The 27,475-nt window shown below is 58.4% G+C and overlaps 8 protein-coding genes across 8 annotated transcripts; 5 read left to right on the top strand and 3 right to left on the bottom strand.

Annotated features, from left to right (window-relative positions):
* Positions 1 to 207: 207 nt before the first annotated feature.
* On the top strand, positions 208 to 2,385 carry TRAVEDRAFT_175213 (P-loop containing nucleoside triphosphate hydrolase protein; the record flags this gene model as incomplete). The annotated part of the gene is made up of 8 exons (XM_008046364.1): positions 208 to 264; positions 323 to 644; positions 897 to 1,135; positions 1,188 to 1,386; positions 1,443 to 1,564; positions 1,626 to 1,945; positions 2,008 to 2,080; positions 2,134 to 2,385. Exons 2-8 carry the CDS (start codon positions 350 to 352, stop codon positions 2,383 to 2,385), a joined length of 1,500 nt encoding a protein of 499 aa, XP_008044555.1. The 5' UTR covers positions 208 to 264; positions 323 to 349.
* A 320-nt stretch (positions 2,386 to 2,705) lies between these two features.
* TRAVEDRAFT_40556 (uncharacterized protein) lies at positions 2,706 to 3,476 on the bottom strand (the record flags this gene model as incomplete). The annotated part of the gene is made up of 4 exons (XM_008045902.1): positions 2,706 to 2,797; positions 2,855 to 2,941; positions 3,008 to 3,109; positions 3,185 to 3,476. 4 exons carry the CDS (start codon positions 3,474 to 3,476, stop codon positions 2,706 to 2,708), a joined length of 573 nt encoding a protein of 190 aa, XP_008044093.1.
* Positions 3,477 to 3,858: 382 nt separating this feature from the next.
* TRAVEDRAFT_155908 (uncharacterized protein) lies at positions 3,859 to 6,593 on the bottom strand. Its single transcript, XM_008046363.1, has 19 exons — positions 6,410 to 6,593; positions 6,275 to 6,353; positions 6,031 to 6,044; positions 5,874 to 5,972; positions 5,804 to 5,813; positions 5,723 to 5,740; positions 5,646 to 5,671; positions 5,548 to 5,573; positions 5,455 to 5,489; positions 5,364 to 5,388; positions 5,286 to 5,297; positions 5,203 to 5,218; positions 5,093 to 5,132; positions 4,928 to 5,028; positions 4,799 to 4,858; positions 4,701 to 4,728; positions 4,580 to 4,637; positions 4,297 to 4,469; positions 3,859 to 4,232 (listed from the first exon to the last, which is right to left on the bottom strand). Exons 1-19 carry the CDS (start codon positions 6,505 to 6,507, stop codon positions 4,146 to 4,148), a joined length of 1,005 nt encoding a protein of 334 aa, XP_008044554.1. The 5' UTR covers positions 6,508 to 6,593; the 3' UTR covers positions 3,859 to 4,145.
* A 3,354-nt stretch (positions 6,594 to 9,947) lies between these two features.
* On the top strand, positions 9,948 to 11,416 carry TRAVEDRAFT_134691 (3',5'-bisphosphate nucleotidase; the record flags this gene model as incomplete). Its single annotated transcript, XM_008046362.1, has 4 exons — positions 9,948 to 10,086; positions 10,149 to 10,424; positions 10,706 to 11,166; positions 11,219 to 11,416. The coding sequence occupies 4 exons, from the start codon at positions 9,948 to 9,950 to the stop codon at positions 11,414 to 11,416; spliced, it is 1,074 nt and encodes a 357-aa protein (XP_008044553.1).
* A 528-nt stretch (positions 11,417 to 11,944) lies between these two features.
* TRAVEDRAFT_53466 (uncharacterized protein) lies at positions 11,945 to 12,592 on the top strand (the record flags this gene model as incomplete). Its single annotated transcript, XM_008046361.1, has 1 exon — positions 11,945 to 12,592. The coding sequence occupies one exon, from the start codon at positions 11,945 to 11,947 to the stop codon at positions 12,590 to 12,592; it is 648 nt and encodes a 215-aa protein (XP_008044552.1).
* Positions 12,593 to 17,536: 4,944 nt separating this feature from the next.
* On the top strand, positions 17,537 to 20,399 carry TRAVEDRAFT_53465 (uncharacterized protein; the record flags this gene model as incomplete). Its single annotated transcript, XM_008046360.1, has 5 exons — positions 17,537 to 18,034; positions 18,093 to 19,134; positions 19,203 to 19,462; positions 19,522 to 20,067; positions 20,178 to 20,399. 5 exons carry the CDS (start codon positions 17,537 to 17,539, stop codon positions 20,397 to 20,399), a joined length of 2,568 nt encoding a protein of 855 aa, XP_008044551.1.
* A 356-nt stretch (positions 20,400 to 20,755) lies between these two features.
* Positions 20,756 to 22,228, bottom strand: TRAVEDRAFT_75218 (uncharacterized protein; the record flags this gene model as incomplete). The annotated part of the gene is made up of 4 exons (XM_008046359.1): positions 20,756 to 21,068; positions 21,141 to 21,441; positions 21,822 to 22,153; positions 22,206 to 22,228. The coding sequence occupies 4 exons, from the start codon at positions 22,226 to 22,228 to the stop codon at positions 20,756 to 20,758; spliced, it is 969 nt and encodes a 322-aa protein (XP_008044550.1).
* A 435-nt stretch (positions 22,229 to 22,663) lies between these two features.
* Positions 22,664 to 24,299, top strand: TRAVEDRAFT_31984 (uncharacterized protein). Its single transcript, XM_008045871.1, is given in 5 exon segments — positions 22,664 to 22,801; positions 22,859 to 23,662; positions 23,719 to 24,072; positions 24,121 to 24,126; positions 24,140 to 24,299. 4 exon segments carry the CDS (start codon positions 22,757 to 22,759, stop codon positions 24,124 to 24,126), a joined length of 1,209 nt encoding a protein of 402 aa, XP_008044062.1. The 5' UTR covers positions 22,664 to 22,756; the 3' UTR covers positions 24,140 to 24,299.
* The last annotated feature ends 3,176 nt before the right edge of the window (positions 24,300 to 27,475 follow it).

The raw sequence follows: 27,475 nt of genomic DNA, 5'->3' as shown, positions 1-27,475 counted from the left end.
AATTTCGTGCACTTTTCTCTTCTCCGCCTCCCACTATACCTCTCAAGATGGGCAGAAACAGTAAGCGGACGCGATATCGATGCTGTATCGTACTCATGGTACTGTAGAGAGCCGAAAACTCGAAGTTCCCACAAAATCCAGTACGTCTATGCGTGAGGCAAGGCACCCGCATACCCCTCATGCCTCCTAGAACTCAAGAAGGACCCCGGCGTGCCTCGTCTACCCAGTCTGAAGGCACGAAATGCCGGGAAACATGTACAACCTGTGCGTAATCGAGCGCACACATCATCGAGGCGAGGTGGCTCACTACAGATCGCCGCAGCCTCCCCGCCGAGACCCGGACGCGCAAATGGCCTCGGAACCCACTCTCTCCTCCCTCGCCGCGCTCGCAGAGACCTCTGCGGCCGTAGACGATGAGGGCTTCTCTGCGGACCCCTCATCCTCGCGTGGCGCGCCGAAGACAAAGGAGCAGCTCCGCCGCCACTATATCCGTGCCTTGCACAAAGTGATCGACGAGAGCGACATCGTGATCTTGGTACTTGATGCGCGCGATCCGGAGGGCTGCAGAAGCAGGCTCGTGGAAGAGGAAGTCCGCCGGAGGGAAAGCGAGGGCAAGAAGCTGGTCTTTGTGCTCAACAAAATCGGTACGTCTCCGTCCTGCTCTCTCATCGCACCCGATCATCCAAGAAATATGCCATATACTCGTATTTCTCCCCTACACTTGTCCCCGCACTTCTGGCTGGTTTTCGCACTCCCAACGGAATGCATCCGAGCGGGACGCCGCTCAGCGGAATACCTCTGCGCAGATCGCTGCGGCTACAGAGATGGCGGCTACGTTCATCAGCTACGAACTCTGTTTTTGTGCGCGCGTAACTGACATAAAGCCCATTCCACAGATCTCATCCCGCGCGAGAACGCCCAAGCATGGCTCCGGTACCTCCGACATTCCACCCCCACGCTTCCATTCAAGTCCGCGAATCAGAATCAACGCACGAACCTGTCCTCGTCTACCGCCCCCGGCCTGATGCGTCTGCTGAAGGCGTACAAGCCCAGCGCGCAGAGCATCACCGTCGGCGTCGTAGGGTACCCCAACGTCGGAAAGAGCAGTCTCATCAACTCGCTGAAGCGGTCCAAGGTAAGCCGCTATAGCCACGCATCGGAGCCCCTAATTGATCGACATTTCGCAGGCTTGTGCGGTGGCGGCTCAACCAGGCTTCACGAAGGAGCTGCAGACGGTGCAGCTCGAACGTGGGCTGAAAGTCATCGACTCACCCGGTGTCGTGTTCGACGACGACGATTTCGACGACGGCAAGGGGAGCAAGAAGACGAACATCCTTCTGCGGAACGTAGTCAAAGTTGAGGATGTGGACGACCCCATGGTGATCGGTACGTCGCTCCGTCTTGCTACTTCGTAGATCATGCCGCGCTGACAACGCGCGCAGTGGAGGAGATCCTGAGCCGGACAGATCCCGCCATGATCAAGAAGCTCTACAACATCGAGGGCTTCACCTCCCCCCTCGAGTTCCTCACCATGCTCGCACTCACCACCGGGCGCCTTCTCAAGGTACGTCCCCCCTTCACCCCCCCTCACACTAACCCCCTCTCACCCGCTTTCCCCACCCCAGGGCGGCACCCCCGACATCCTCGGCGCCGCGCGCCAAGTGCTCATGGACTGGAACCACCAGAAGATCCCGTACTTCTCATCCCCGCCCGCCGTGCACCCCTCGCTCATCCCCTCCACCGTGCCCGGGGCCAGCCACCAGATCGCGCCCGGGGCGGAGACGGTCGGGCAGGCGCAGATCGTCGCCGCGCTCGCGCAGCCGTTCGCGCTCGACGGGCTCTTTGGCGCCGCGGACGCGGGCGCGTTCGGGTTCGCGCCGCCTGCGGACGCGGAGATGGGCGATGAGGAGACGGAGGACTTCCCTGAGGAGATGGACGAGGACGGGTAGGTCCCCCTCCCCCTATCCTCACTGCTTCACGTCATACTCACGCTCAACCCAACTGCAGAAAACAAATGGAGTCCGATGACCTCGCCCCGCACATCCCGCGCAAACGCTCGCGCTCCCCCTCCGTCGCCTCCGTCACCTCCACCACGCGCACCTCCACCTCCCTCTCCGCCCCAACACCAGCGAGCGAGGGCGCGCGCCCCCGGCCCCAAAACGCCTCCGGCGCTCGCACGACGTGCCCGCGTACGACGCGCCGGTCGAGGAGCACGCGCGGCGCGCGATGGCGAGCGCGAACCCGCTGGGCCGGCGCGTGCTGAAGCGCGAGGCGAAAAAGGCGCGGCGCGCGGCAACGCGCGCGCTCGGGCGCCCGCTGGGGGGCGGGATGGACGTCGATGATGTGGGGCTGGGGGCGACGTTCATGGATGCTGAGGATGCGTAGGCTGGGGGTCCTGTGAGGTTGTATGTGTTGGTTTTGCGTGTACGATGTGATGCGCTGCGAGTGTTCCAGCTTTGTACGATGGGGTCAATCATGCATATGCATACTAGGTAGAGATCGACAGCGGGTTATAGGCAGCATTACACAGAGATAGCGCGTGGACCTGGGCAAATGTGCATTACAATGTCTAACGGGTCTGTAGTATTAATCGGTACACGCATAGTCACCCTCGACGCAACGGTGCTTCCTGCGCATGCAGTAATGTAAGATATGGCCGGTCTCGGTCGGCGCTCGTGCCGTTTTGAAGTCGAGGTTGCGCCCCCTTAGATCTCAAAGGGGTACTCGGCATCGAACTGCTCCTTGTCGAGCGTGCGGCCGTGCTCATTGACGAACTTCGTGCACTCCGCGTTGAGCTCTGCGCGCGTGAATCTCGTTATGACGCCTTCACGGAATACTAGTAGTGTATACGTACCATCCAGCGTCATAGGCTTCGTGCACTGCAGCGAGTAGTGGTCTGAGTGCTCGTGCAGGATCTGCAGAGTGTCGGGTAGGGGCGTGCCTGCACACGACGCGTCAGCACCAGGGCCTCGGAAGACACACCAAGCAAGGCAAAACGCGCACACACCTTCCTTCAGAACATACACCAAAATATTCGCACCCCGGAAATTACGCACGACCTCCTGGAACGTCGGCGACAGCGGCTCCCTCAACGAGCACCCATTCGGACCTTCAAGCACCCCGCCCCCACTTCAGCTTCAGCCCCGCCACCCTCCCTTTCCCCCACTGAGTATTGAGGACGCACCGATAAAATTAGGCCCGTCCGCGACGCGCACCTTCCCGTCGACGAGCTTGAGGTCGTAGCTGAAGCGCTTGAGCGCCTTCTGCGTCTCGTAGTCGCGCAGGCGGACGTTCCGCCCGGACTGCACGCGCGCGAGCTCGACGGGGACGTGGTTGTACCGCCCGATGAGCGGGCGCCCGCCGCCGGGCGCGGAGGTGGAGGCGGTTGCGGAGAGCTGGCGCGACCAGGCGGGGGTGGGGCGCAGCTGGAGGCGGCCGTGCGCGCGGCAGGCGTCGAGGACGGTGGGGGCCAGCATGAGGAGTGTGAGGCAAGCTGGAGGAAACCGTACGGTAGAGTGCTGCCAGTGGTAGGTGCGTGTTATGTAAGTGGACCCTAACCCTACGTCTCTCTCGCTCTGCCAGATCGAATCTGCTCGCGTGCGCCGCTGCTCTCTCCGCGATGGTTAGTACATATTGCTTTCGCATGAGATCGGTGGACGACGATTTCCTTCGTGCTAGTGAGTTCTCGACCAGTGGCCGCACCACTCCGTACACTCGCGCGTTTCATGCATGCCGCCTGAAACGAACACCCCGCCCGAGCAGCGCGAAGCCCGGCGCGATGTGTTCCTAACGGTGCGGCCGTCATCCCGGAGTGCCCGGGCGCATCGCGGAAAAGCATAAGTACACCGAGCATATGTCCAGGGTTCGAAAGCCAACACCGGAGGTCCGTATAATACATCAACATACGCATCGCGATACAAGCAGACCAGAAATTAGGCGAAACACTGCAGTAAAGGTACTTCAAGTTCTTCCATTTGCCCGCGCGCCCGTCCATCCAACCATCCATCTATCCATCCAAGCAAACGAGACATTACAGCGGGCGGGGCGGGTAAGGCAAGATATGGCAGGGCGCGGCACCCGGCTCAGCGCGAGAAGTCGGAACGCGAAGGCGAACACGGGGAGCGGGGCGGGACGGAGCCGGAGCGCTATGGGAACGACTGCTTGTCCTTCACGCTCTGCACGGTCTCGTCCCCCAGCCCCGACGGCGTGCTCCCTGAGATCACCGTCGTAAACTGTCCCACCCACCCAGCGTCAGCCTTCCACTTCCCGCGTCCACAAAACAAAATAGCAGCGCACCTCGATGTTGTTCCCGCCGGCCTCGGCGCGCGAGGCGGGGTCGTACGAGCTCGTCGGGTCCGTCGAGAGCGTCGGCGTGCGGAACGCGATCTTGCTCACGACGGGGCGCCGCGTGCGTCCGCCGAGCAGCGACCCGCGCGCGTTTAGGGTCGCGAGCAGGGAGTTGACGTACACTGTGCGGGGCGCGTCAGATCGGATGGGGTTTAGGGTGGGTGTGATCCGAGTCATGTGAGGAACGAAAGATGGGAAGGGGAGGGGGGATGGATGGAGGGAAGGGACGTACGCTTGCTGAGGACGAAGTAGAAGGCGAAGTAGATGAACTTGGTCGGGTCCGCTGCGTACTAGAAGCGCACAAACGGCGTCAGTCGCGTCTGGGCAGGCAATGAAGGGGAAAGTGTACCGACCGCGACGAGGGCCCCGATGGCGCACAAACTGCCAAAAAAAACACAACACCCAAACATCAGCGAACGTGCTCCCGATCTCAGCGGGCGCGTCCACGCACCTCGTGAGCACCCCGGTGTTGATCGTGTAGGTGATGAGCACCCTGATCACCAAATCCGTCCTGCAAGCGTCCAGCGGACGTTAGCTATACATCCGAGTGGCCAGGACCAAAGTTGTGCGGGGGACGCACCTCCGGATGCCGGTCTCGAAGCCCTTGAGCAGGAGGCACTGCGCGACCGCCACGATCAGGTCAACTGTCGCTTCCACGGACAGACCAAGATACAGGCTCCACTGCGTGATGCAACGTGGTCAGGCCGACGATGGGGCGAGATGGACGGGGTAAAGAGAGACGCACGGAGAAAAGGCTGATGTCGCTGTACAGCGGAATGCGATATCTAGAGCGGGTGAGGGTGAGCATGAGCAACGGGGCGGGTAGGTGGGGACATTCAGGGCGCTCGTGCTTACAGTTTGACAGCGAAGTCTGAAGGACGTCGGGGCGGACATGAGCGTGTTGGTGGGGCGGAAGTAATATGGAGACGGGAGCTTACAGGTGGCATCCACTGCGGTCGGTAGAGACACGCCTGTCAGCGAGTGCAGAGGTGGGCCGATGCGCGTCATCTACATACCGAGGATGAAGACGGAAAAGAAAGCCTGCAGCGAGGAGGGTGTGACATATGGTCATTAGATGCTGGCGTGGAGTACGGGCAGAGAACGTACGATGACCGCCGGCACGATTGGCCTATGGTTGCTTACTGAGTGCAGCAAGTTTAGCGTCGTGGCCACGCCAGCCGGGTGGGGCGATGTACTCACATTTCCATAGGCGGTATCCGAAGATTCTACGGACAGGAAGCGGGATTCCAGACATGAGCTTTAGTTTCGTGGACGTGAGAGCGAGGCAGCGTACTCACGCGCGTACTATCGAGTTACTGGCGTTCTAGAGGGAGGTGAGTATGTCAGTACGAGGAAGGAAACGTAGGATACGAACCGAGACAATAATCATAGTCTGACATATCAAACCATGTAAGTAAGTGCATATACAGCTGTGCAGAATGACGGCAGCACGCACCGGTATCGGCCTGTGGAGTGTTATCGCACGTTTAGCTCGCATGTCTCCGCGTGCGCATACACCCACTTACCAGATTGGCCGTTGCACCGCGCGCAAGTTGGTGAAGCTCGTGATGCAATACCAGTACATCGCGCCTGTAATGAGGCCTGCATGGAGGCTGTCAAGAATCCTAGGGGGACGGTCGCTCAGTCTTCAGTCGAGGGGTGCGGTTTCACTGGTAGATTTACCAGATAACTGCTACCTAGAGATACCGATTTAGCATAACAGCCATCGAGGAGGGAACGAAACTGCCATGTAGCCTCAGTCGCCGTAAAGTTGAGCCAAAAAACACTTTGCATTTAGCACGCCGACGGCATCTACTGAAATGGTATCCCGATTGAGCTTCGCCGCGTCTCGTTCACACGGGCAGCTCAACTCCACTCCGCACTCTTCGTGCGGAAGCAAACGCGAGAAACGGAGTGCTGCACTCACCGAGAGTTTCAAGGCCCTGCTGTCCTTCTGGTTCCTCCTGTAGTACATGAACGCCTGGAGCGTAGTGATGCCATAGAGCCTGAAGACGTCGCGAAGGGTAAGATAAGACATTGCGACCAAAGCGAGCAGCCGTACAGAGTAGTGACGAAGTGGCCGAGAAACGCCGCGCCGAGGGTATCATCGAGCTTTATCGCGCCTGGCGGTATCTGAGGTATCTGTGCGGGACTGGCCATGCCGCGCGAAGGCTAGGGTGGGACGTTGTGCGAGCGCAGAGGCTCAGACGCGTCGGAGAGGGACTTGGCGGGGTCGCATGTGCAGCGGGGCTCCGGAGGGAGCGGGCGCAGGCGGGCGCAGTACTTATAGCGAGGGCTGGCGTCCTTGGGGGGGGGGGAGATCTGGGAGCTAAGCGAAGAGAAGAAGCAGAACAAGGGCCGTACAGATTGAGTACGGGCCTAACCCAGTTAATAACGCGAGATGGGAAGACGCGCCGCCTTGATCCCCGCCCGTTCCTGGCTCTGGCCACCGCAACGTGCTCCCGCTGCCGGAGACTGCCGCGCGCGGTCGCAGATCCATTCCCCCCTCCTCCGCACCCGCTGCGCCCCCATCGCCATCATCCCCGGCGGCCCGGCCCTGCGCACGCTTTCTCTCGCGGCAGCTCATCACGAACGCAACGTCAGTTTGGGCGTGATTGATATGTCATGGCAGCCCGAGAAACGCAGCCACGCCCTCCCGAGCCGCACTCTTTTTCGCGAACCACCCCAAGGGCGCGTCGCCCGCACCACTCGCATGCCGCTTGCGGGATAGCGTTGAGCCAGGACAAGTCCGCCGCGGGCGGGTGGGCGCGGGTGGCCCGATGTTGTTGACGCTTGTGGGGTCGCGCCGGCCAGGGGCTACACCTGTCAAGCCCCCGCCGGCAAGCGTGGTTTGACGTATCGGTCGTCGGGATCTATAGAAACTGCCTTTGACAACGTGTTCAGCGTCGTCGTCGACGAGTGCCTCCGCTCCGCTGAGCACCGCCTCGATAGCTTTCATCGCGAAGTGAGCGACACTCCGTCTGCACCGCATCGATCTGCGTCCACCACGACGGGAGTCGTGTTGATCACGTCTTCGGACTTTCACCAACACCCTTGGTAAATCAATAGCTTCACTGTGCTTAAAGTTACAAGTGGCTCTCGATTCCTAGTTTTGTGCGGACTGATCGATGATCTTTGCAGCTGGCCTCCGCAAGATGTGGCAACGCTAGCACCTGTGGCTTCGGAACGATGATCCGGGTTGTCCCCACCCAGAAGATAGCCTCTGAAACGCGCCGGTCTGTCAGGTATGTTTCTTCCCCCGTGAACTATCACCTGCATTCTCTACAATGCGTTCCAATCTCGTCCGCCTCATTCTCATCCACGTCGCTTACTCTTACGGGTTCACACCTCCGTGCGACATACGCACTCGCTCAGCGGCGCTCTCGGCAAAATGGTAAGTACACAAGCTCAATCTTCCGTTCCATGAATGCCACTGATATACATGTCTCGCCTCGTCGCCCGACGACGGAGGCACACATCGCCGGAATAGTTCTGATGATACCTCCTCCTACCGAATTCCGTTCGGGGCAGATAGTACCACAGGGCCCGCGACGTGCGGCCCGCCATTGGCTGCCATGCCCTGCAATACAGGGCGTCGCCGTTTCCCTGGAGACCCAGCAATAGGTGTCCTTCTGCAGCGCCCTCGGCCAGGCCAGGGCCCGCGAGGCATTGCAATGCGAACTCACTCCACGAGCGAGTATGTTTCGTGCGGCGATTTCTCTCTCTGGCCAGCGTCGCAAGGTCCGAGAACCGCGAAGCGTGCGCATCTGTGTTCGTCCAACACGCATGCCGGTGCTGCGATCGCTGTTTCCGGCTCGCGCGAACGCGTTTCGAACCTAAACAGCGAACACATCCGCGTCTTCGCACTTCGCGCCCCCTGCGCATACGGCAGTCCCGTCCTCCGCCGACCTGGATCCTGCAGCGCTCGATATCTGGCTCAAACTCATACTTCTGACAGGTAAACAACAGTTCGATCGCCTCGCCGCCGGCCTTCTCGTCCACATCGACCTTCGCGCGGGATCGCCCCCGCCATATCCAGCTTCCAGCACCCCCTTGCTACCGCGGGCATGCACGTCAACGTATCTCCATCTCCCAGCGGCGCCCGCCACCCCGCGTGCTCGCCCTCCTTCGCCGTGTACCTCGCGACGCGTACGGCATGCGCGCGCACATTCCTAGCGAGAACTCAGGCTTTGACAAAGACCGAAGCACGGTCGGCCAGAATTATCGCCTTCGACGCTGCGGCGCACAGCCGGCTGATATATGCGCTTCGGTACGCCCACGGGGCGTGGGCGCGATCCGGCGAGCATGGGCTCGGAGGTTGCGGATGCGGGCATCTGGGTGCATCATGGAATTTAGAAGAGGATGCTGTTGACGAGCAGTCCGTGCTCCTCGGCTCGCGGCTGGAGAGGGTCAATGTGACCTCGGTCTTGCGTGTGGCGAATAGGGACGGGATGCGGGGGGGAGGGAGCGCCTTCGGAAGGTCGACCCTGCATGCGTGCGGGCGATCATCACCCGAGCGGGGGCGGCACTGCTCAGCCGGGGCGAGCTAGGTCCTGGTGGGCGGACGGAGCGCTCGGCCGCAAACTCAAACGCAGATGGAGAGTGGGGTTTGGGGGCAGGGGGGCGACTAGAACCGTGTTGGCGGCGGCCCCGAGTCCGCGGCTGGGTACCGAGCATCCTGTCAGGCTGCGCGCGGGATCCAGGGAGTGGCCGATGGCGGCGTTGGGGAATTTGCGGGAGGCGAGTCTGACCAGCGAGGTGTGACAGGGGTCACCGTGTGTTGTTGGGTAGGAGAACCCGCGAGGAGACAAAGAAACGCGAGATGCTGCTTCGGAGAGCCTGGGGTATGTCGAAGAGAGCCGGCCACTCAAATCATCCCAGAGTCAGTCCAAACATTTATTGATTCAAGCGTACCAAAGGGTATGATCATCGCAAAAGCCGCGTTCCTGTGGATCACTGGTCCCGACTCATCAGCGCCTTCAGCATGCATATCACAATGTACTGTGGCATAAGGTGACAAACTTCACTTGCCTGACCTGAACTCGTTGAAATCATAATGGCAAGACGGTCCTACGGGCGGCATACCTGCTATTAGCGTCTCATCTGTAAGCATGGGGGCAGTGATCTAACGCACCATCTTACTACCTGAAATATTCAGTGTGGACAAAATGAAAGTATGCGTGTACATAGCTACCTCAGTCACGTGAATACACAAGAGTGAGCTGCGCGTAGTCGTAGTTTGAGGTTAAGCTGGACTCGGGCCAATCACAGGCCAGATCTATGGGCGCTTATGCACTTTCCCCCATCTGTCGTCTCAAATCTTGCTCAAATCCCTGGCTCGCCGTTCGACTGTGCGCAACCTGCTTTTCCACACCATGAATAGCGCATCGCTGCGTGACTTTGGCGATAATTTGGAATGCTGAACAATCCTCGTCATGTCGCGGGAAAATTGTTGCGAAACGCAGGAGTTTGGTTGGTGCCGCGCGCGCCTCGTGGCACGATGCGCAACACCCAAATCCTCACTCGCTCGTCGAGGATGCGCCTCCAACCCTTCTTAAAGCACGCCGCGACGCCGGTAAACGACCCATTTATCGCACACCATGTCCACCACCACCTACGCTGCTGAAAAACAGGTCGCCATCGCGGCCGTGCGCCGCGCGTGCGTGCTCACCGCGTCGGTCTTCAACAAGCTCGTCAAGCAGGAGACGATGACCAAGGAGGACGCGAGCCCCGTCACTGGTGCGTGTACACGACGCCTGGAATTGGTGCAAGGACTGATGTATGCGTGCGGGGGTGGGTAGTGGGCGATTACGCGGCACAGGCGGTCGTGAACACGATCCTCGGGCGGACGTTCCCCAAGGACCCCGTCGTCGGGGAGGAAGACGCCGCGGACCTGCGCGTGGAGTCGGGCAAGACCCTCCGCGAACGCATCGTCCAGCTCGCGAGCGAGACGTTGGCTGCCCCGCTCGCGGAGGGCGAGCAGGAGGAGTGGGGGCTCGGTCCGAACCAGGCGCAGACGGCGGAGCAGCTGCTGGACGCGATCGACCGCGGGAACTACGAGGGTGGCAGGACAGGACGTGAGTGTTGTATTCTTTATTTGCCTCTGCGCCAGGTTCTCTTTGCACACGAGAATGTCACCGAAACGTCCCGTCCGGTGGATATCTCTTCCAAACGGAGAGAATGGAAACTCAATGTCGCCCTTCTCGACGGACTCTCACCGAGGAGGTGAAAAGATTACCACTGGGTCAGACTTCTCGGCGGCTCTCCGAGGGCTTCGAGCATCGCAATCCCCGTCGTAGCGTGTGGGAGTCGACTGGTCGCGTAGAGAGACACACTCAGCTAACACGCTTGCCTACAGGATTCTGGACACTGGACCCTATCGACGGCACGAAGGGCTTCCTGCGCGGAGAGCAATACGCCGTCTGCCTCGCGCTCGTTGTCGACTCCCGCCCCGAGCTCGGCGTCATCGGCTGCCCGAACCTCCCCGTCTCCGCCGCGGACCCCTCTGGCCCGCGCGGCTGCATCTTCGTCGCCGTCCGCGGACAAGGCGCGTACCAGCTCGCGCTCGACAACCCATTCTCGGCCCCGGCGACGAAACTCACGATCCCGCCGTCGACGGGCGAGACGCTGAACTTCCTGGAGAGCGTCGAGAAGGCGCACGCGAAGCTGAGCTTCAACGAGCGCGTCGGGCAGGTCCTTGGGATCACGCGCGCGCCGACGCGCATGGACAGCCAGGCGAAGTACTGTGCACTCGCGCGTGGGGACGGCGGCGCGTACCTGCGCATGCCCACGGGTGTCGGGTACAAGGAGAAGATCTGGGTAGGCGGGTTTCTCTGATCATTTGTTTGCGCTCGCTGACGTACGTATGCAGGACCACGCTGCTGGCTTGATCCTCATCGAGGAGGCGGGCGGCGTGATCACCGACGGTCGCGGGGAGCCCCTGGACTTCGGCCTCGGGAGGACCCTCGGCGAGAACTTTGGTGTGGTCGCTGCGGGCAAGGACGTGCACGATAGGGTCATCGCGGCGATAAAGCAGGCGAAGGCAGAGGAGGATGCTGCTGCCCAGTGAGAACTTGCTGTATGATGTACGTTGCCGTCTGTCTGTACGTGTATGCGCTTGTAGAACTCGCGATGTCACTTCGCGTGCGTCATTATGAGGTCTAGGAAAGCTGACAATGAGATTATAATATAGTTTTATTTCACTGAGGGCAGCCGGCGTGTAGACGCCCAAGAGCAGAATGACATTGATCACTAGCACAGCGACCTTTGTTCAGCTTTCGTCCTAACAACCTCCACCTCTTCAACCCAAATATTGCTGTCCCCTCCTGCGGCGACCCGGAACTCTACTCGCTTTCATACACTCTGCTTGGAACTGCACAAGATGGTCCAGACCCGTCGAAACGCGCAAGTGCAAGCAGCATTTGCGGTATGCACTTCTCGCATTACGGCTGGCCACATCCTACCAAGCAGTCTAGGCATCCCTACGACGAGCACATCCTGAGGCTTCCGACGCAGCTACACAGCATGATCTTCGACTACCTCACGGATCTCGGAGAGGAAGCTATGGCTCGGCGCGTCCTTGACCACTCTCCGTAAAATGCTCCTTCCCGAAGTCGAAGCTGCTCTGTACAGAGAGATCGAGACTGTAACCTGCAAGTATGCCTCCGCACTATGTCGCGCAATATCGAAGAGGCGCTACGGCGCTGTCTTCGTCCGGAAATTGGTCCTATCCGTCCGCGGCGGCACGAACCTCAAACAGCCACTCAAGACTGCACTCCCGCTGCTCACGAATCTCTCGTCCCTCGAGCTCGTAGTCGACGAGCCTTCTATATTCGACATTCTCCTGCACTGCTCATTCCGACTACACACGTTCATCATAGGCGGAGAACGGTTCGCTCCACGCTTGGAGGATGTCTTGGCATCTCAACCGGACATCGAACGGTTCTCCTTCGTCCTCATACCCGAACACTCGCAAGACGTGGTCCAACCCGAGCGCTCGTGGCCCGACATCCTCCCGAAGCTCCGGACACTGACCGCGTTCGCCTCCCGCTTCCCACTCACTTTCATCACCTACCCCTACCCTATCACCCACCTCTCGATCATGGCTGCGAGCCACGACGACATCGCGCACGTCGTGAAGCACCCCAGCATGCTACTGGCCGAAGTCCGCTTCTTGAGACACGTTGGTGCGCGCAGTCACTTTCTCGGCAAAGGTGTTGTGCGACACGGCCGCCGCACGCCATGATCATCAGACATACGTGTAGAGAGGAAAGGAAGGTGTGCGGGCACGCGGCGATGACTCACGACTCGTGTTGGTTGCTGTATTCGCCTACCCGTTGGGGAACAAAAGGCTTCGTCCCGTTCTGTGTAATCAGCCCCATCAGGAAAAACCTCCCGCCCGAATTACCGGGAATGTCGCATGTTTTCTGTACTTTTCCCCGTAAAACGCTGTAAACCGCCGAAAAATACTGAATTATGAACAGCCCCCATCCAAAGTGATTACTTTCTGTCGGTTTACAGCGCAATTTGCGAGTTTATGACCTGCCCATCTGAGTCGCTCACCATCAAGACAACTCTGAGTGGGTGCAACACAAGGTGCCGGTCTCCCGTGGTTCATTAGGTGTGCACTTCTTAGTATATATGTCGTCAGCCGGCACTGAGCGCGGCGGGTGTATAGCCTGGCTCTGAGGGAAGCTTGCTGTAGTCTGCAACATGCATGATATACCCGGACGGCGCTGCATCGTGGTACAGGGGGGAATGTATGCTACATCAATATACAAGTCTCGCTACACACATACGACTAATGAAAGTCGAACACAAATCCAAATAGCCACAAGAAGCACTTACTGGTCTGTCCCATTTCAGGCCGTTTACGAACAATCGATCGGGTTCTGCTGCTGGTCCGACATGTCGTTCTGCGCGCGCGTGCAGTCCGTGCACAGCAAAGGGGGACAAGCTCATCGTGCGGATCCGGTATGCCGGGAGCATGGGCTCGACCATGGCGCTGTAGCTCGCGCCAACCGTGATTATCCAGAAAAGGTCGGGCGGGTGGCCGATGGAGGTGCTCGCGCCATCCCCGGTGGTGTACGAGGAGACCGACTTGAAGAAGGCGATGTTGCCTGGCTACGACAGAATCAGGGCGACAGCCGCCATACGCAATGTTACACAGAGACGGGAGAGATCACGAGCGAGTATATGCGGGTGGTCAAAAAGCCAGTAGACAACAAGTAGTAAGAGACAGAGAGGCTGAGAGACGGCTAGTACGGGACGCGCACACAAGTCTCACGAAGCCGGCCCTAAGTTTGTAGACGCCGGTAAGGTAGCGTCGGACATTGCCGAACTGACCCAGTGCACAAGCACCACAGTGCCCACGTCACTCTTTCCCTCGTCCTCCTCATCCTTCCTCATCCTCCTCCGTGTCGTCTCCTCCCCATCCAAGTACGCACCTATGGTTGTCTGTCGTGCGACGAGTTCCGATTTGAGCTCTACCGTGTGCTCCCCTGTTGGTCCCATGGGGCCCCAGCTCACGGCTCGCGACGAAGCTACTCTGTTTGAGGATTAGCTAGTGACGTGGCGGGTATGGTCAGGCCGGTGAGTTGAATCATGTTATTGGCTATCGTATCTTTACGTGAGGCGAATGCATTAGGGTCGTGGTGTGTCTGGAGGACGCTCGTTGCGTTACACGTCATCGTTCGCCGCCGCTATTGCTTTTCACAGGTCAGTCTTGAGGATACATTTTGTATGCTTTCCGGCCCTGCCGATAAGGCAGTGGTGACCGTGCGCCCTATTCGCTCTACTGGCGTATTTGTATGACAGGCTGTCAGGCATTGCTTGCTCTCTTTGTGGTACGCGCGCTCCCTCTCTACCTCTCGCCCTTACTCTGCCGCGACTGAGCACGCCTTCCTCGTTGCTGCCGGCACCGGCGTCCTACCCTTACCCCTCCTCTCCCTGTACCTCTAGCGATACCACATCTACGCGGCGCACGCCTGCCCGCGTTTCCTCGGCTAGCTTCTCGTGCGCGTCCCGTTCTCCTCCCAGTACGCGCTGCAGAACGTGCGTCGCGAGGTTGCAATGTTCGCGGACGTCGAGTGCGCGCACACGCTGGACTTCAGGCGGTAGCACGAGCGCCAGGCGACGCGCGACTATACGGCGGAGATGGCGTGCGTGGGCCCCTTACTTGTGGGAGGACAACAGGTTTGTGTTCCTGCTATCATGATTTAGCATACATTGACCCAAGATCGCTCTCCAGTCACTTTCTGCAGCTGCCTGCATCGTAATAATTGTCCACTCGCCCACTGTCAGGTACGTCTGCTGTGCCTGCCTCCGTTCTCTACTCCATCAACTCATTGATGCTCGTAGATTTACGTGTGAAAGAAGTTGCGTTCCCAGATGGCGATGGTGCACCTTGCGCATGGGAACAGGATGGGGTTTGGGTGGGGCCAATGTTCGTTAGTAGGGACAATTCCGTGATCCTGTACTTTGTCGTTCTGCCTTCAATATATGACTGTGCACCCTCCGTTACATATGTGTGATATGAATGAAAGTGCCATAATATGCGAGAAAATGCGCTCAAACCTCGCCAGGAATCCATTGTAAACTGCCGTAAAACAGAGTAATTCTACTGCAACCGGGACCGGTCAGCTCGAAAGCGCTCGTACCCACATGGTTGTGGCGTACAGGACACCGAGAACCTCCAATCACGCATATCGCATATTCCATTGTTAACGTTATATCTCATACATATCTCGGGGACTCTTCGATCACAACCTGATCATACTCCTACTTATGGCGCAGCATTGGGGGATCGGTCCTGAATCCCATTCTGTCTATGATTACGAGGAAACCGCGGACATGCGCGGGCCCCGCTCTTGCATCCCAGCAAGGAGTGCGGAAGGGCGATGCTCGCGTACCGTACGCGCGGTCTTGCACGCCGCGCGGCCTTTGCCCGCCCTCTGGTGTAATCGTTGGCGGCGTGTCGAAGCAACGTGAGGAGGGAGACCGGTGAGTTCGACGATGTGTCGTGCATGCGCGATCAATTTACTTACCTGGTGTTTTCCCAGCAGCGCGCATGATGCGACAGACACATGTCGAGGCGGTAGGCACTTTGCCCAGAGCTGCCTCCCGGCGCGAGCGTCGAGGGTAGGAGGAGGGCTTCGGCAGCTTCATCAGCAAAGAGAAAGGGCCTTTTCTGGACCTGCATACATCAGAGACGTCACCAGGGGTGTAGTGAAGTGGGCGTATAAGGCGGCATGGCTTCGGGGCATGGGACGGGCGCGGGGCACATTGTCGCGAGCTCGATCAAGACATGAAATCGGCTCAAATACTTTCTCCTCAGATCGCGAAGACACGCAGAGGCGTGTGGACCCTGATGTAAGAGCCCCGGGATTCCGTTCTGGGCCGCACACCGCTCAGTGCGGGCGCGAAGTCGAGTTCAACGATGGGTTGTCTGAGAATACCCCGTAGTCGGCGCAGTTCACGCATTTCCGGTTTGGGGAACGCACCTGATGTGCACCTAGAATAAACCTTTGTGCCTGGCACGAAGGGAGGCAGCAGAGTGTGAGGTCCGCAGAGCGAGGTGCTCGGTGGTGCCCGCTCGATCGTCCATCCCGCCACGCCGCAGGGGAGCGTCGACGGTGTCGGATGCACTTTGTGATGAAGGATGGCCGTCGCGGACGGCCACGGCGGTGTGTTGCCCACACGGGGTGTTCATACGGCGCGGAAAGGCGGGCTTTGGACGTGAAATGTGTGCGCTGTGCACATAGAACGCGCCGAAGATGGCCTTGCGAGTGCGGTGAAACGGCACCGGAGCTCAGAGTCCGACCAGAGCATGAGGCCGCGCCCGTCGTATGGCGTCTCGTGGGTTTCGACAAGCGGCATAGACTTCGTGGCGGGTCGTGGGTCGATCGTGTCTTTACAATGTTGGGTGCAAATGCTGGCGAGCACCTGAAACGATGCGGGTGGCCTGTGATCACGAAGTTGTGAGCGTAGTTCGTGTAGACACAGAGCGTCACTTCCCGGACAGCGAGATACGTGTGCTAGTGATTGGACCTTGGCATCAAGTCAGAATGCACGCCATGATGTCGCCCGGCTCGCAGCTCCTACAGGAACATTGAACGTGCCATGGCGTTGTTGATAAGCGCAAGAGTGCAATCTCCTGCGCACGCTGGCCGTACCTGGAGATGTCAAGGGTGAACGTAGTACACTGCTAAGTCGTAGTTACTAGTGGGAGGCTCATGTGAGTGTGCGCGCACCTGTAGCGTCTTGGTGCCTGTTCAACGGCAGACGTCACATGAGTAGACACATCCCGTGCTGGATATAGATCAACGCGCTGTGCGTAACTCGAGACACGGAGAGCAGGCTGACATTGAGAAGAGAACGCAGTGATATGATATGATGACCGTCTTCGATGGTCGTCGCGAAAGCTCAGAGCTCAACCCTAACCAGGATGAAATGCACTGGGCCATAATATTCTAATCGAAGAGGGTGCCAGAAGCCGAGATCAGGAATCTCGCGTGTTTAGAGCGTTTAACGGGCGTTTAATGAGCGCTTTCGAGCTGACCGGTCCCGGTTGCAGTATAATTCGCTACTTTACAAGGGGGGGACTTTTGTTTCTTGCATAAAATGCTGTAATCCTGTAAATGGAATAAACTCGCATAAAACGCAGAATTATCGCGGTTTTTCGAGGAATTCCGGCGGGAGGTTTTTCCTGATGCCAGCTATAGCAGGCTTGTACGTACGCGTGCTCCATGACCGGGGGAGTGGGGACGGTTCAGTGGCCTGAGATGGCAACACCGTACACGATCGACACCCACACTGGCGGGACTAACGAGTGTCTTCCACCCCGAACGTGAGGCTGGTTTACGAGCCTATGGCAGGACCTGCCTTAAGGAGCAGGAAACGCACAGCCACCGCCTCCTCGTGCTGTTCAAGTTGGTTGTACTGCCAGTGGAAGCCGGCGTTCAGCGCTCAGCTTCTCTTCACCCACACCGCTGTTCGCCATCGCCCTTTCCTGACATTCCTGGACTTGCTCTCGGGCCTTGCTCTGGCGGCCCTTGCGCGGTGGACCCGCTGAGCTACACCAATTTGTACTGCCTGTGGGCCGTCCGAGCCCCCGTCACGACCCTCGCTGCACCAGCCATAAAAACGGCAGAGCACAGGTGAGCTGTTCCCAACATCCCATTCACTCATCATGTCTCAACCGTCAGCACCCGCAGATCGACAGATCAGTATCAACCCCCCGTCCCCGATCATCACCCGAGCTACCGCCCCGGAGTCACCCAAGACACCGGAGCGCCAGTTTCTCAAGCCACTCACCCACCACGACCACGGCAGCGATTCCCCTCGCAAGATGACCGTCGGCGGAGTAGACAGTCCTGGGTCCAATAGGCTTGAGTATCCCGTCACGGCTTCCCACAATACGGTCAAGGTCGAGCTTGCTGAAAGGGTCGAGTTCGACCAGACGTCTGTCCTGGACCGCTTGAAGATCACGGAGCTGGACTCTGCGTTCGTCAGGGACTGCAAGAAGAGCCTGCTGGAACGATGCGCGAGAAGTGTGAAGCGACTGAAGAAACTATCTCTTACTGCGGACAGGATGAAGACGACGAACCTCGCACTCGAACCGGTGTTGGACGCTGATGAGACCACCGCGAAAGGGACCGCAAGAGAAAAGGAAATGTATAAACCCTTGGTGAGCATCTGTGAAGTCATTGTAAGTATAACACTGCTAACGCTTGTTTCACGCATAGACAGACCTCTTCGACTACATCCGAGGTTATTCGCAGCCGGGCAAGCAGGGAGCTGACGATGACGCAGTCCGCTTCGATCGGTGCTTCATCAACCAAACCAGAGACCTCATTCCGGACCAGCACCACACACCCGGTTTCCCTCGATTCACCCCAGACTTCACTCTTTTCCACGATAGCGAGATGCTTCGACGACTGGCCAAAGGCGACAAGCGTCGACGTCATTGGCGATACCAGGACGCGTTCATCGAAGTGAAGGCAGGGTCCAAACAGCACCCATTTCCGAACGAGAACAAAGAAGCCACCCCCCTCCTCACCCAAGTCGCCAATTACGCGCGCTTGCATCTGTCCGCCTGGCCCTTCTCCGCCTTTTCCATCGGGCTCATGATATATGGTCGCAAATTCTGTGTTGGCATGTTCGATCGCTTTGGCGGTCAGCTCTCCCCGGAATATGATCTTTGGGACCACCTGGACGTCTTCATCCGCATCGTCTATAACATGACCCGTGTCCTGACCGATGACGAGCTGGGCCGCGATCCTTCCGCCGTCCTGTCCTGGCAGGACGACAAGATCGTCTTTGCGGCCGTGGAACCGGTTGGGGACGATGAGCGATGCTGGGCAGTAGACATCGAGAAGCCCTTGTGGTCCTCGCTGTCTCTATTCGGGCGCGGCACCACTGTATGGCATGTCCGGGCGCGCAAACAAAATGGCGAACCCGACGGACCCACCTTTGTGATGAAATCCTCTTGGCGCTCTAGCAAACGCAATTCCGAGTCAGATATCTATCAGCTCATTGCTAGCAAGGGGTGGCACTCGGGTCTAGCAAAATACGTGACTGGAGCGGACGTCAAGTTCCCTGTTGGGACACGCTGGGGGGATCGCTCCGGTTCGCCAATCACCATACATCAGCTTCGTAGGGCGTTTCTCCCTCCCGAGGAGGAAACTATGTTCCTCCACCGCATCATTCTGGAATCTAATGGGAAGCCGATCTGGGAGTATGAAGACGATGAAGAGCTACTCAGAGGCATGCTAGGTGCCCTTGCCGGTACGCATTTACTGTGACCTTGGTCTCGCTCTACGAGTCCTGGTGTGATCGCTCATTCTGCACCCCAGGGCACAAATTCCTTGCAAAGCATGGGATACTGCACTGCGACGTCAGTGCGGGGAACATCCTGCTCTCTGTGAATCGCGACGAGCAACAAGCTTGGGGATTTCTCACCGACGTCGAGTACGCCCGCATGAGGGATGAAACCCGTACAGAAGAGGTCGTTGAAGCGCCCCTCGGATACGGGCCCGTCAATCCGAAGTTCTCAGGGTCCATGATCAGGGTGAAGACCGTATATACGCAATTCATGAACGGTGCAGCTATCTCGGTATAAACTTTATCTACCAAGCTTCGACCGCTGGTCCTTGTTAACACACGAATGCACAGGGCACATATCAATTCATGTCCCGCCGCCTCCTCTCATATCTTCGTATGGGCAAAACATCAGTTCGCTCCGAAGAAGAAGATGACGTCGAGTCCTTCTTCTGGGTTTTGCTCTATGCAGTCTTCAGGCAATTCACTGTCAGGGCAGTTGGCAACACGGTTATGGAGCAGGAAGCCCGCAGCTTCTTCGTCAAGATGTTTGGCGCAACAAACATCCAGGAAGTCTTCACTTTGCGGCAGGATCCAGCGGCACTCAGTACACTCATCATCTCAAACGTCCCTTTCGCCGACCACACTACCCTTGCACTCCGTTCCGTGCTCCAGGCATATAAGATAAAACTCCAGGCAGATGTGCCACTGGTTCACGGCGTAGCTGCGGAGAATAGGAAGAAAGGAAAGGACAGAGGGAAGCTGAAGACAACGGCCGAATTCACGCCTTTACCGGTGTCTCAAGTGTTCACTCACGCCAAGTTGGAGGAAAGTCTGCAGACGGCGGTTGATGAGATCGTTGACGCGATGCTCGTAGACTCCGACTCAGGCCAGGCTCTTGTTGCTTGATGGACCGTCACCTTGTGCATCCATCCGTTCTGGGATAGACACGTAGTACGGACGGTCTACGTCATAGCTCGCTAACTCGCACTCGCTAGACCGTGTTATAGTATACCACAATGGGAATGTACATCTGTCTCGCAAGTGACGTTTTGGATGAAGGCACGCCCCTACCCGACACTTTGCAGCCCCAACCGGCACGCTACGAACGCATTCTGACGGGATCCACACGCGCAGAGCTCAACGCGGAGTGCACGAAGTTCGTCAATGAGCACGGCCGCACGCTCGACACTGAGGAGCAGTTCGATGCGGAGTACCCCTTTGAGATCTAAGGGGGCGCGACGTCGACTTCAAAACGGCATAAGTGCCGACCGGGATCGGCACTATTTTACACTACTGCATGCGCAAGAGGGCCCGCCGCGCTGAGGGTGCCTATGCGTGTACTGATTAATACTACACACCCATTAGACAGTCTAATGCACATTTATCCAGGTCAACGTAGCCCCGGAGGTTGAGCTGCTAAAACTCCATGCTAACCTGGCTATCTCTGTGTACCACCGCCAACAAACCTTTGCCGGTCTCTACCTAGTATGCATATGGAAATTGACCCCATTGTACAACGCTGAGACACACAGCGCATCACATCGTACATCGACCTCTCAGCCCCACAAACCCGGCCTACGCATCCTCAAGGCTCAGCATCCATGAATGTCGCCCCCAGCCCCAAATCATCGACGTCCATCCCGCCCCCCAGCGGCCGCCCAAGCGCCCGCGTCGCCGCACGCCGCGCCTTCTTCGCCTCGCGCTTCAGCACGCGCCGCCCGAGCGGGTTTGCGCTCGCCATCGCGCGCCGCGCGTGCTCCTCCACCGGCGCGTCGTACGCGGGCACGTCGTGCGAGCGCCGGGGGCCGCGCGCCCTCCGTGGCGGAGGTGCGCGTGGTGGAGGCGACGGAGGGGGAGCGCGAGCGTTTGCGCGGGATGTGCGGGGCGAGGTCGTCTGACTCCATTTGTTTCCTGCGGTGGGGTTGGGTGTTAGTTAGCGTGCGGATGTGAATTGTGAACGGGGGACCTACCCGTCCTCGTCCATCTCCTCGGGGAAGTCCTCCGTCTCCTCATCGCCCATCTCCACGTCCGCGGGTGGCTCGAACCCGAACGCGCCCGCGTCGGCGGCGCCAAAGAGCCTGTCGAGCGAGAACGGCTTCGCGAGCTCGGCGACGATCTGCGCCTGCCCGACCGTCTCCGCCCCGGGCGCGATCTGGTCGACGTTCCGCAGGAGGATGTTCTTCTTCTTGCTCCCCTTGCCGTCGTCGAAGTCATCGTCATCGAAGACGACACCGGGCGAGTCGATGACCTTTAGCCCACGTTCGAGCTGTACTGTCTGTAACTCCTTCGTGAAGCCCGGTTGCGCCGCGGACTTGAATGGAAGCGTGGGGGTGGAATGTCAGAGGTACCGGAGCCAGGCTTGGGCGTTCTCGCGCGGGATGAGATCTGTAGAATGGGGTTGGTGGTCATGCGCATGCAAAAACGGAGCTCATGGCCGATGAACGTGGTGGGCGGTCTCTCCAATAGCTGCAGTCTGCGCAGAGAGATTCCGCTGCATGCGGAATACCCGGGCAGACATGCGGCCCGTTCGGATGCATTCCATGAAGAGTGCGCACACCACAATTGCAGGGACAAATGTACGGAATCATAAGGCGTATATCGCATATTTCTTGGATGATCGGGTGCGATGGGGAAGTAGAACGGAAACGCACCGATTTTGTTGAGCACGAAAACCAGCTTCTTGCCCTCGCTTTCCCTCCGGCGGACTTCCTCTTCGACGAGCCTGCTTCTGCAGCCCTCCGGATCGCGCGCATCCAGCACCAAGATGACGATGTCGCTCTCGTCGATCACTTTGTGCAGAGCGCGGATATAATGGCGGCGGAGCTGCTCCTTTGTCTTCGGTGCGCCACGCGAGGATGAGGGGTCTGCAGAGAAGCCCTCGTCGTCCACAGCCGCAGAGGTTTCTGCGAGCGCGGCGAGGGAGGAGAGTGTGGGTTCCGACGCCATCTGCGTGTCCGGGTCTCGGCGTGGAGGCTGCGGCGATCTGTAGTGAGCCACGTCGCCTCCATGATACTGTACGAGCAGTTGAGACACACTGGTTGTACATGTTTCCCGGCATTTCGTGCTTTCAAGCTGGGTAGACGAGGCACGCCAGGGTCTTTCTTGAGTTCTAGGAGGCATGAGGGGTGTGCGGGAGCCTTGCCAGTGCCACACGCATAAGCGTACTGGATTTTGTGGGAACTTCGAGTTTTCGGCTCTCTACCGTACCGTGATTACACCATAGCATCTTTACCATGCACACGTACTGTTTCTGCCCATCTTGGCAGGTGTTGAGCAACAGAGTGTGGCGGAGAGAGAGGCGGAGAAAAAGTGCACAGAATTAGTGTTCGCGCCTGCATGCTCGATCGACCCAAATGTGGTAAACAGACTTTGATCGGGACAAAGGGCCGGGATCGTGTATAGACGCCCAAGATGACATCACTACCACAGCGACCTTCCTCCAGCTTTCTTCCTCTTTCTTCCTAGCAACCTCCACCCCCGCGCCCACTGCTGCAGTGACTGCATCCTCCAACTCATCTCTTTGTCCTCTTAGGGTCACTATAAATTCTTGTTCATCTCATATACTACATTTGGAATCATTTACAAGATGGTTCAGACTCGCCGAAACGCACAAGCGAAAGCAGCATTTGCGGTACGCACTTCTTGTGTTGTACTTGGCCACATCTCACCAACCGTCTAGGTTTTATAGAATGAGCACATTCTCAAGCTTCCTACAGAGCTGCACATGATGATATTCGACTACCTCGCAGACGAGAGGAAGCCATGGCTCGCGTCCTTGGCCACTCTTTGTAAGACGCTCCTGCCCGAAGTCGAAGCTGTTCTGTACAGGGAGATCGAGATTGGCACCTGCAAGTATGCATCTGCACTCTGTCGCGCGATATCAAAGAGGCGCTACCGCGCCGTCTTCGTCCGAAGACTGGTCCTATCTGTCAGCGGCGGCACGACCCTCAAAAAGCCACTCAACACTGCGCTCCCGTTGCTCACAAACCTCACATCTCTCGAACTCGTCGTTGACGAACCGTCCATATTCGACATCCTGCTGCACTGCTCATTCCGTCTACACACCTTCATCATCGGTGGCGAACGGTATGCCCCAAACTTGGAGGACATCTTGGCAAGTCAACCGGACATCGAACGGCTCTCCTTCATCTTCATCCCCGAAAACTCGCAAGACATGGTCCAACCCCAGCTCTCGAGGCCGGACATTCTGCCGAAGCTCCAGACCCTCACCGCCTTCGCCTCCCGCTTCCCTCTCACCTTCATCACCTACCCCTACCCTCTTACCCACCTCTCGATCATGGCCGCGAGCCACGACGACATTGCGCACGTCATGAAGCTGTTCGGAAGCACCCTGGTCACGGTGTGCATACTGCGGCTCATTGGTGAGAAATGCACCCCAGAATGCTACTGGCCGGCGTCCATGTTCCGGAACGCGCACCTCTCGAAACTCGAACACGTCAAGGTCACAGATCTGTACGGCCCCGCTACCGACGTGCGTGCTCCTGCCGATCCCACGTACCTATATTCGCTGAGATTGCTCTTCCGCAGTTGCCATGCGAGCAGGAAACCATGCCCGTCCCCGGCCTCCAGGAAGCCTGTCCCGCACTAAAGACCCTCATGTGGAGCGTCGACAGCTCCATAGCCGACGACCTCTACTGGCCGCCGCCCGGCGGCGACGGCCTCGACGGCCGCATGATGACCGAGTACGCGCGCCTGCTGTTCGCCACGCTCCCCGCGCTGGCGACTTTCACCGTGCACGAGCTGGGCGACCCGATGCACCGCGACGATGACGACGGGGCGGTGTATGGGGAGGTATACAGGCGGGCGGAGGGCGGGGAGGTGAAGGGCCCGGAGAACGAGCCGGTCGAGCTGGGGATGTGGCGCGGGTTGTATGCACAGTTGGTGAGTCAGGATTGGGTTGCGAGCGGGGCGGCAGTCAACGGTAAAAAGTACTGACTGGCTTGGGCAGATGTGAACTTGTTATGCTGTGTGGAGTTTGCCAGACGGCATCAGCGAGGACATTGTACCACCATGGCGCCCATGTCGCCTGTACTATGGTTTGGGCCCACTAGTAGGGCAGATTAGTGGCGTGACCTGCCGCTTGCGCTAATTTGTATATCATCACTTTCATCACTAGATTCTTTGAGCTTGGAAGGGCGGGCCTGAGTGATACGATGGGTGACGACTTGCGTTTGCTCCTTTCCCCTTACAAGAACGCTTACCGTGATGCACCATCTACTACGACGCCTGCCTCAAACAGCGGATCACGCACGGCCACTCTCTCGTGGTCACCACACCATTCACGGCCACGCAATGTCGCCAACCGCCGCATCCCACCCGCCGCTGACACCGTATGACTGTATATTTCACGCATTCGGCCGAATCCCTGTGTGGGAGCTCCAGACGAACCAGCAGTTGCTCCGAGGCTTATTGGATGCGCTCGCAGGTACGCTTATACAGTTCACTTTCGCTCGGAGCTACTGTGCATACTTTGCTAACGCGATATCATAGCGCATAAGGCTTTGTGCGACGAGGGCGTTTTGTATGGGCGTATCAGCCCCGAGATTGTATTCCTTGTTGAGGCCGCCACAGAGCAAAATTCTGCAGGATTCCTCGATGCAACTCACAAAGAAGAAGACGCGTTGGCGGTCCAACCCTCTATGCTAGGTGTAAACGACATGGTACGAGCTTCGTCATCCGTATCACACAGCGCAGCCCAGCGATGACTCAAGATATCATAATCTAGGGCGCGGGTCCACTTAGTTCGTGTCGCGCCGCCTCTTATGGCATATTTCCCAAGGCTGCACATCGGTCCAAGGAGGCGTTGCACACGACGTAGAGTCCTTCTACTGGGTTCTGCTCTACGCCGTACTCAGGAAGCTCATCGCCAGCATGGCCGGCACCGTCGGCCGTCAACAGCAGCGCATCCGTACGGCCTTCTGCAAGATGTTCGGCGGCGCGTCCGCAGATTATATCCTTGACGGACGAGCTGTCTGTCTCCCCACACTCCGACGGTATAGGCTTTTGTGGAAGGGCAAAATCGCCAGGGACAACATCTCGCTGCCGCTCCGGGCGTTGCTGTGGCGGTGGAACCTGTATCTCCGAGATACGAACGAAGGGGATAGCGCCGTGTCGACGGACTCGGAGGACGATGAGGACAGCGGCGAAGAGGATCATGATGGGCCCGACGCCGAAGGAGTTGCGAGAGTGTTCAAACCATGGCACGCTGATGAAGAGCCTGGAGGATGCGGTCGCTGGAAAGCCGTCCACCACCGCGATGTCCGTCGACGGCTAAAGCACTATGGACAGACCACGTTGTGAATGGATTTTATTTCCATTTACAAGTACTGGGGATGGATATGTAGCTCGTTGCAATTCGACGACATGTCGGACGACGTCGGGCGACGTGCAGACTGAGAGAGAGCGAGGTGGAGAGAGCGACCGGCCGGCGCCTCCACGTGCCACTCGTCTGACGACATCGCGCCCGACACCACGCGCGCGTTCCTCCGCCGACTGAGATTGCCCACTGGCACTTGCTCTCCGACCACACTCTTCTTTTCCACGACATGCACGCACCGTCCATCGTTCCGTAGATTGGAGAATAATCGTGATTCCTGAACGATCCTCGTCTTGTCGCGGCAAATCCGATGGACTCGGAGGCACGAATGGCGAGCGGGTCCGTTGAATACGACGTGACGCGCTACCCAACTCTCAAATCCTCACTCGCCCGTCGATGACTCGGATGCGCCTCCGACCGTTTTCAAGGCACGCCGCGACGCCGGTAAACGACTCATCTGTTGCACACCGTGTTTACCACCATCTACTTCGCGGAAATCCCACATCGCCATCGCATGCGGCGTTATGAGGTTCGTAACGATGCGACGCCGCCTGACCTCGGAATATCGCAGGGTTTGATCGCAACTTTGCAGATCCACTGGCAATGAGGTTGGATTTGACAAAGAGCCAATCTACTTGTTCGACTAGATAGGGGCATTAACGTAAGATGTGTGAAAAAGCGCTCATGTTCGCTTGTCTCTTACCGTCATACAGTTACTACGAGCTTAACTCAAATTTGTGCTAAACAGGCCATTTGTGCAGAATCCGCTTGGCGGAAGGATACCGTGCTCGAAATGGTGGTGGAGACGCGTCGGCGGGCACACGCGAAAGCAACATACGAGGTACGCAGCCGTTCTTGCTTATGGGCGTCAGAGCTGACGTACGTGGACACCTCGTGTGGACAGCTGAACATAGCAAACGGCTCCATCCTCAAACTGCCGCCCGAGCTTCTGCGGATGATTTTCGACCACTTCGCGGACCGACAGTACCGATTTTGGCTGGTCTGGATATCCACGATCTGCAAGGCGCTCATGCCAGAAGTCGAGGCTGCGCTCTACAGCACAGCGGCAGTCTCCTCATGCAAGAACGCCACGCGCTTCTTTCGCGCGCTCGTCAAACGCCCGTACCGTGCCCTCGCCGTCCGGAGTCTTGTTGTGTATGTCACTGGGGGCGCCAGCATCAAGCAGCCACTCAAGAGCGCGCTCCAGCTGCTCACGTCCCTCAAACATTTGGAGATCACCGTCGACGACCCGTCGATCTACCCGCTCCTGCTAAACGCCCCGTTCCGTCTCCGCACGCTCCTCACGGGGGGCTACTACTACCCCGACTGCGTTGAGGATATCCTGGCGAGCCAACCCAGCCTCGAGCGGTTCTCGACCATGTTCACCCCAAGACGTGAAGAACCCCTGGACATGGAGCGCGCCCATACGATATCGCGCCCAGACATCCTTCCGAACCTTCGCTCTATCACTGGGTGGGTGGCCCGCTTCCCTCTCACGTTGATCACACATCCGTATCCTATTGTGCACCTGGCACTCGTGGGGGTGACTCGTCGCGACATCACGCACGCGGTCAGCCTGTTCGGCAACACGCTCGTGAGGCTCATCCTCATACGACTTATCGACGAAGAAGCCCCGCCGGAATGCTACTGGCCCACATACATGTTCCGAAACGCGCACCTGCCAAAACTCGAATACTTTTTGGTGGTCGACCGGTATGACGAGGAGGCGGACGTATGTGTCATTCTCCTATGTGTCTCAGTGTGACCCTCTGGGATCTAATGATATTTTCTCCTCTAGCTTTCCCTCGAAGGGGACACAATGCTCATCCCAGGGCTGCGCGAGATTTGTCCCGCGCTGAAGACAATCGTCTGGGGCGCCGACGGCACCGTCATCGACGACCTGCATTGGGACTTCGACGGGCAGGCCTCGCGGGGGTGGGCGATGTCCGTGTATGCCCGTATGCTCTT

Source organism: Trametes versicolor, assembly GCF_000271585.1.
Source record: "Trametes versicolor FP-101664 SS1 unplaced genomic scaffold TRAVEscaffold_13, whole genome shotgun sequence".
Classification (NCBI taxonomy): Eukaryota; Fungi; Basidiomycota; class Agaricomycetes; order Polyporales; family Polyporaceae; genus Trametes; species Trametes versicolor.
This window is presented reverse-complemented; position numbering and strand designations above follow the sequence as displayed.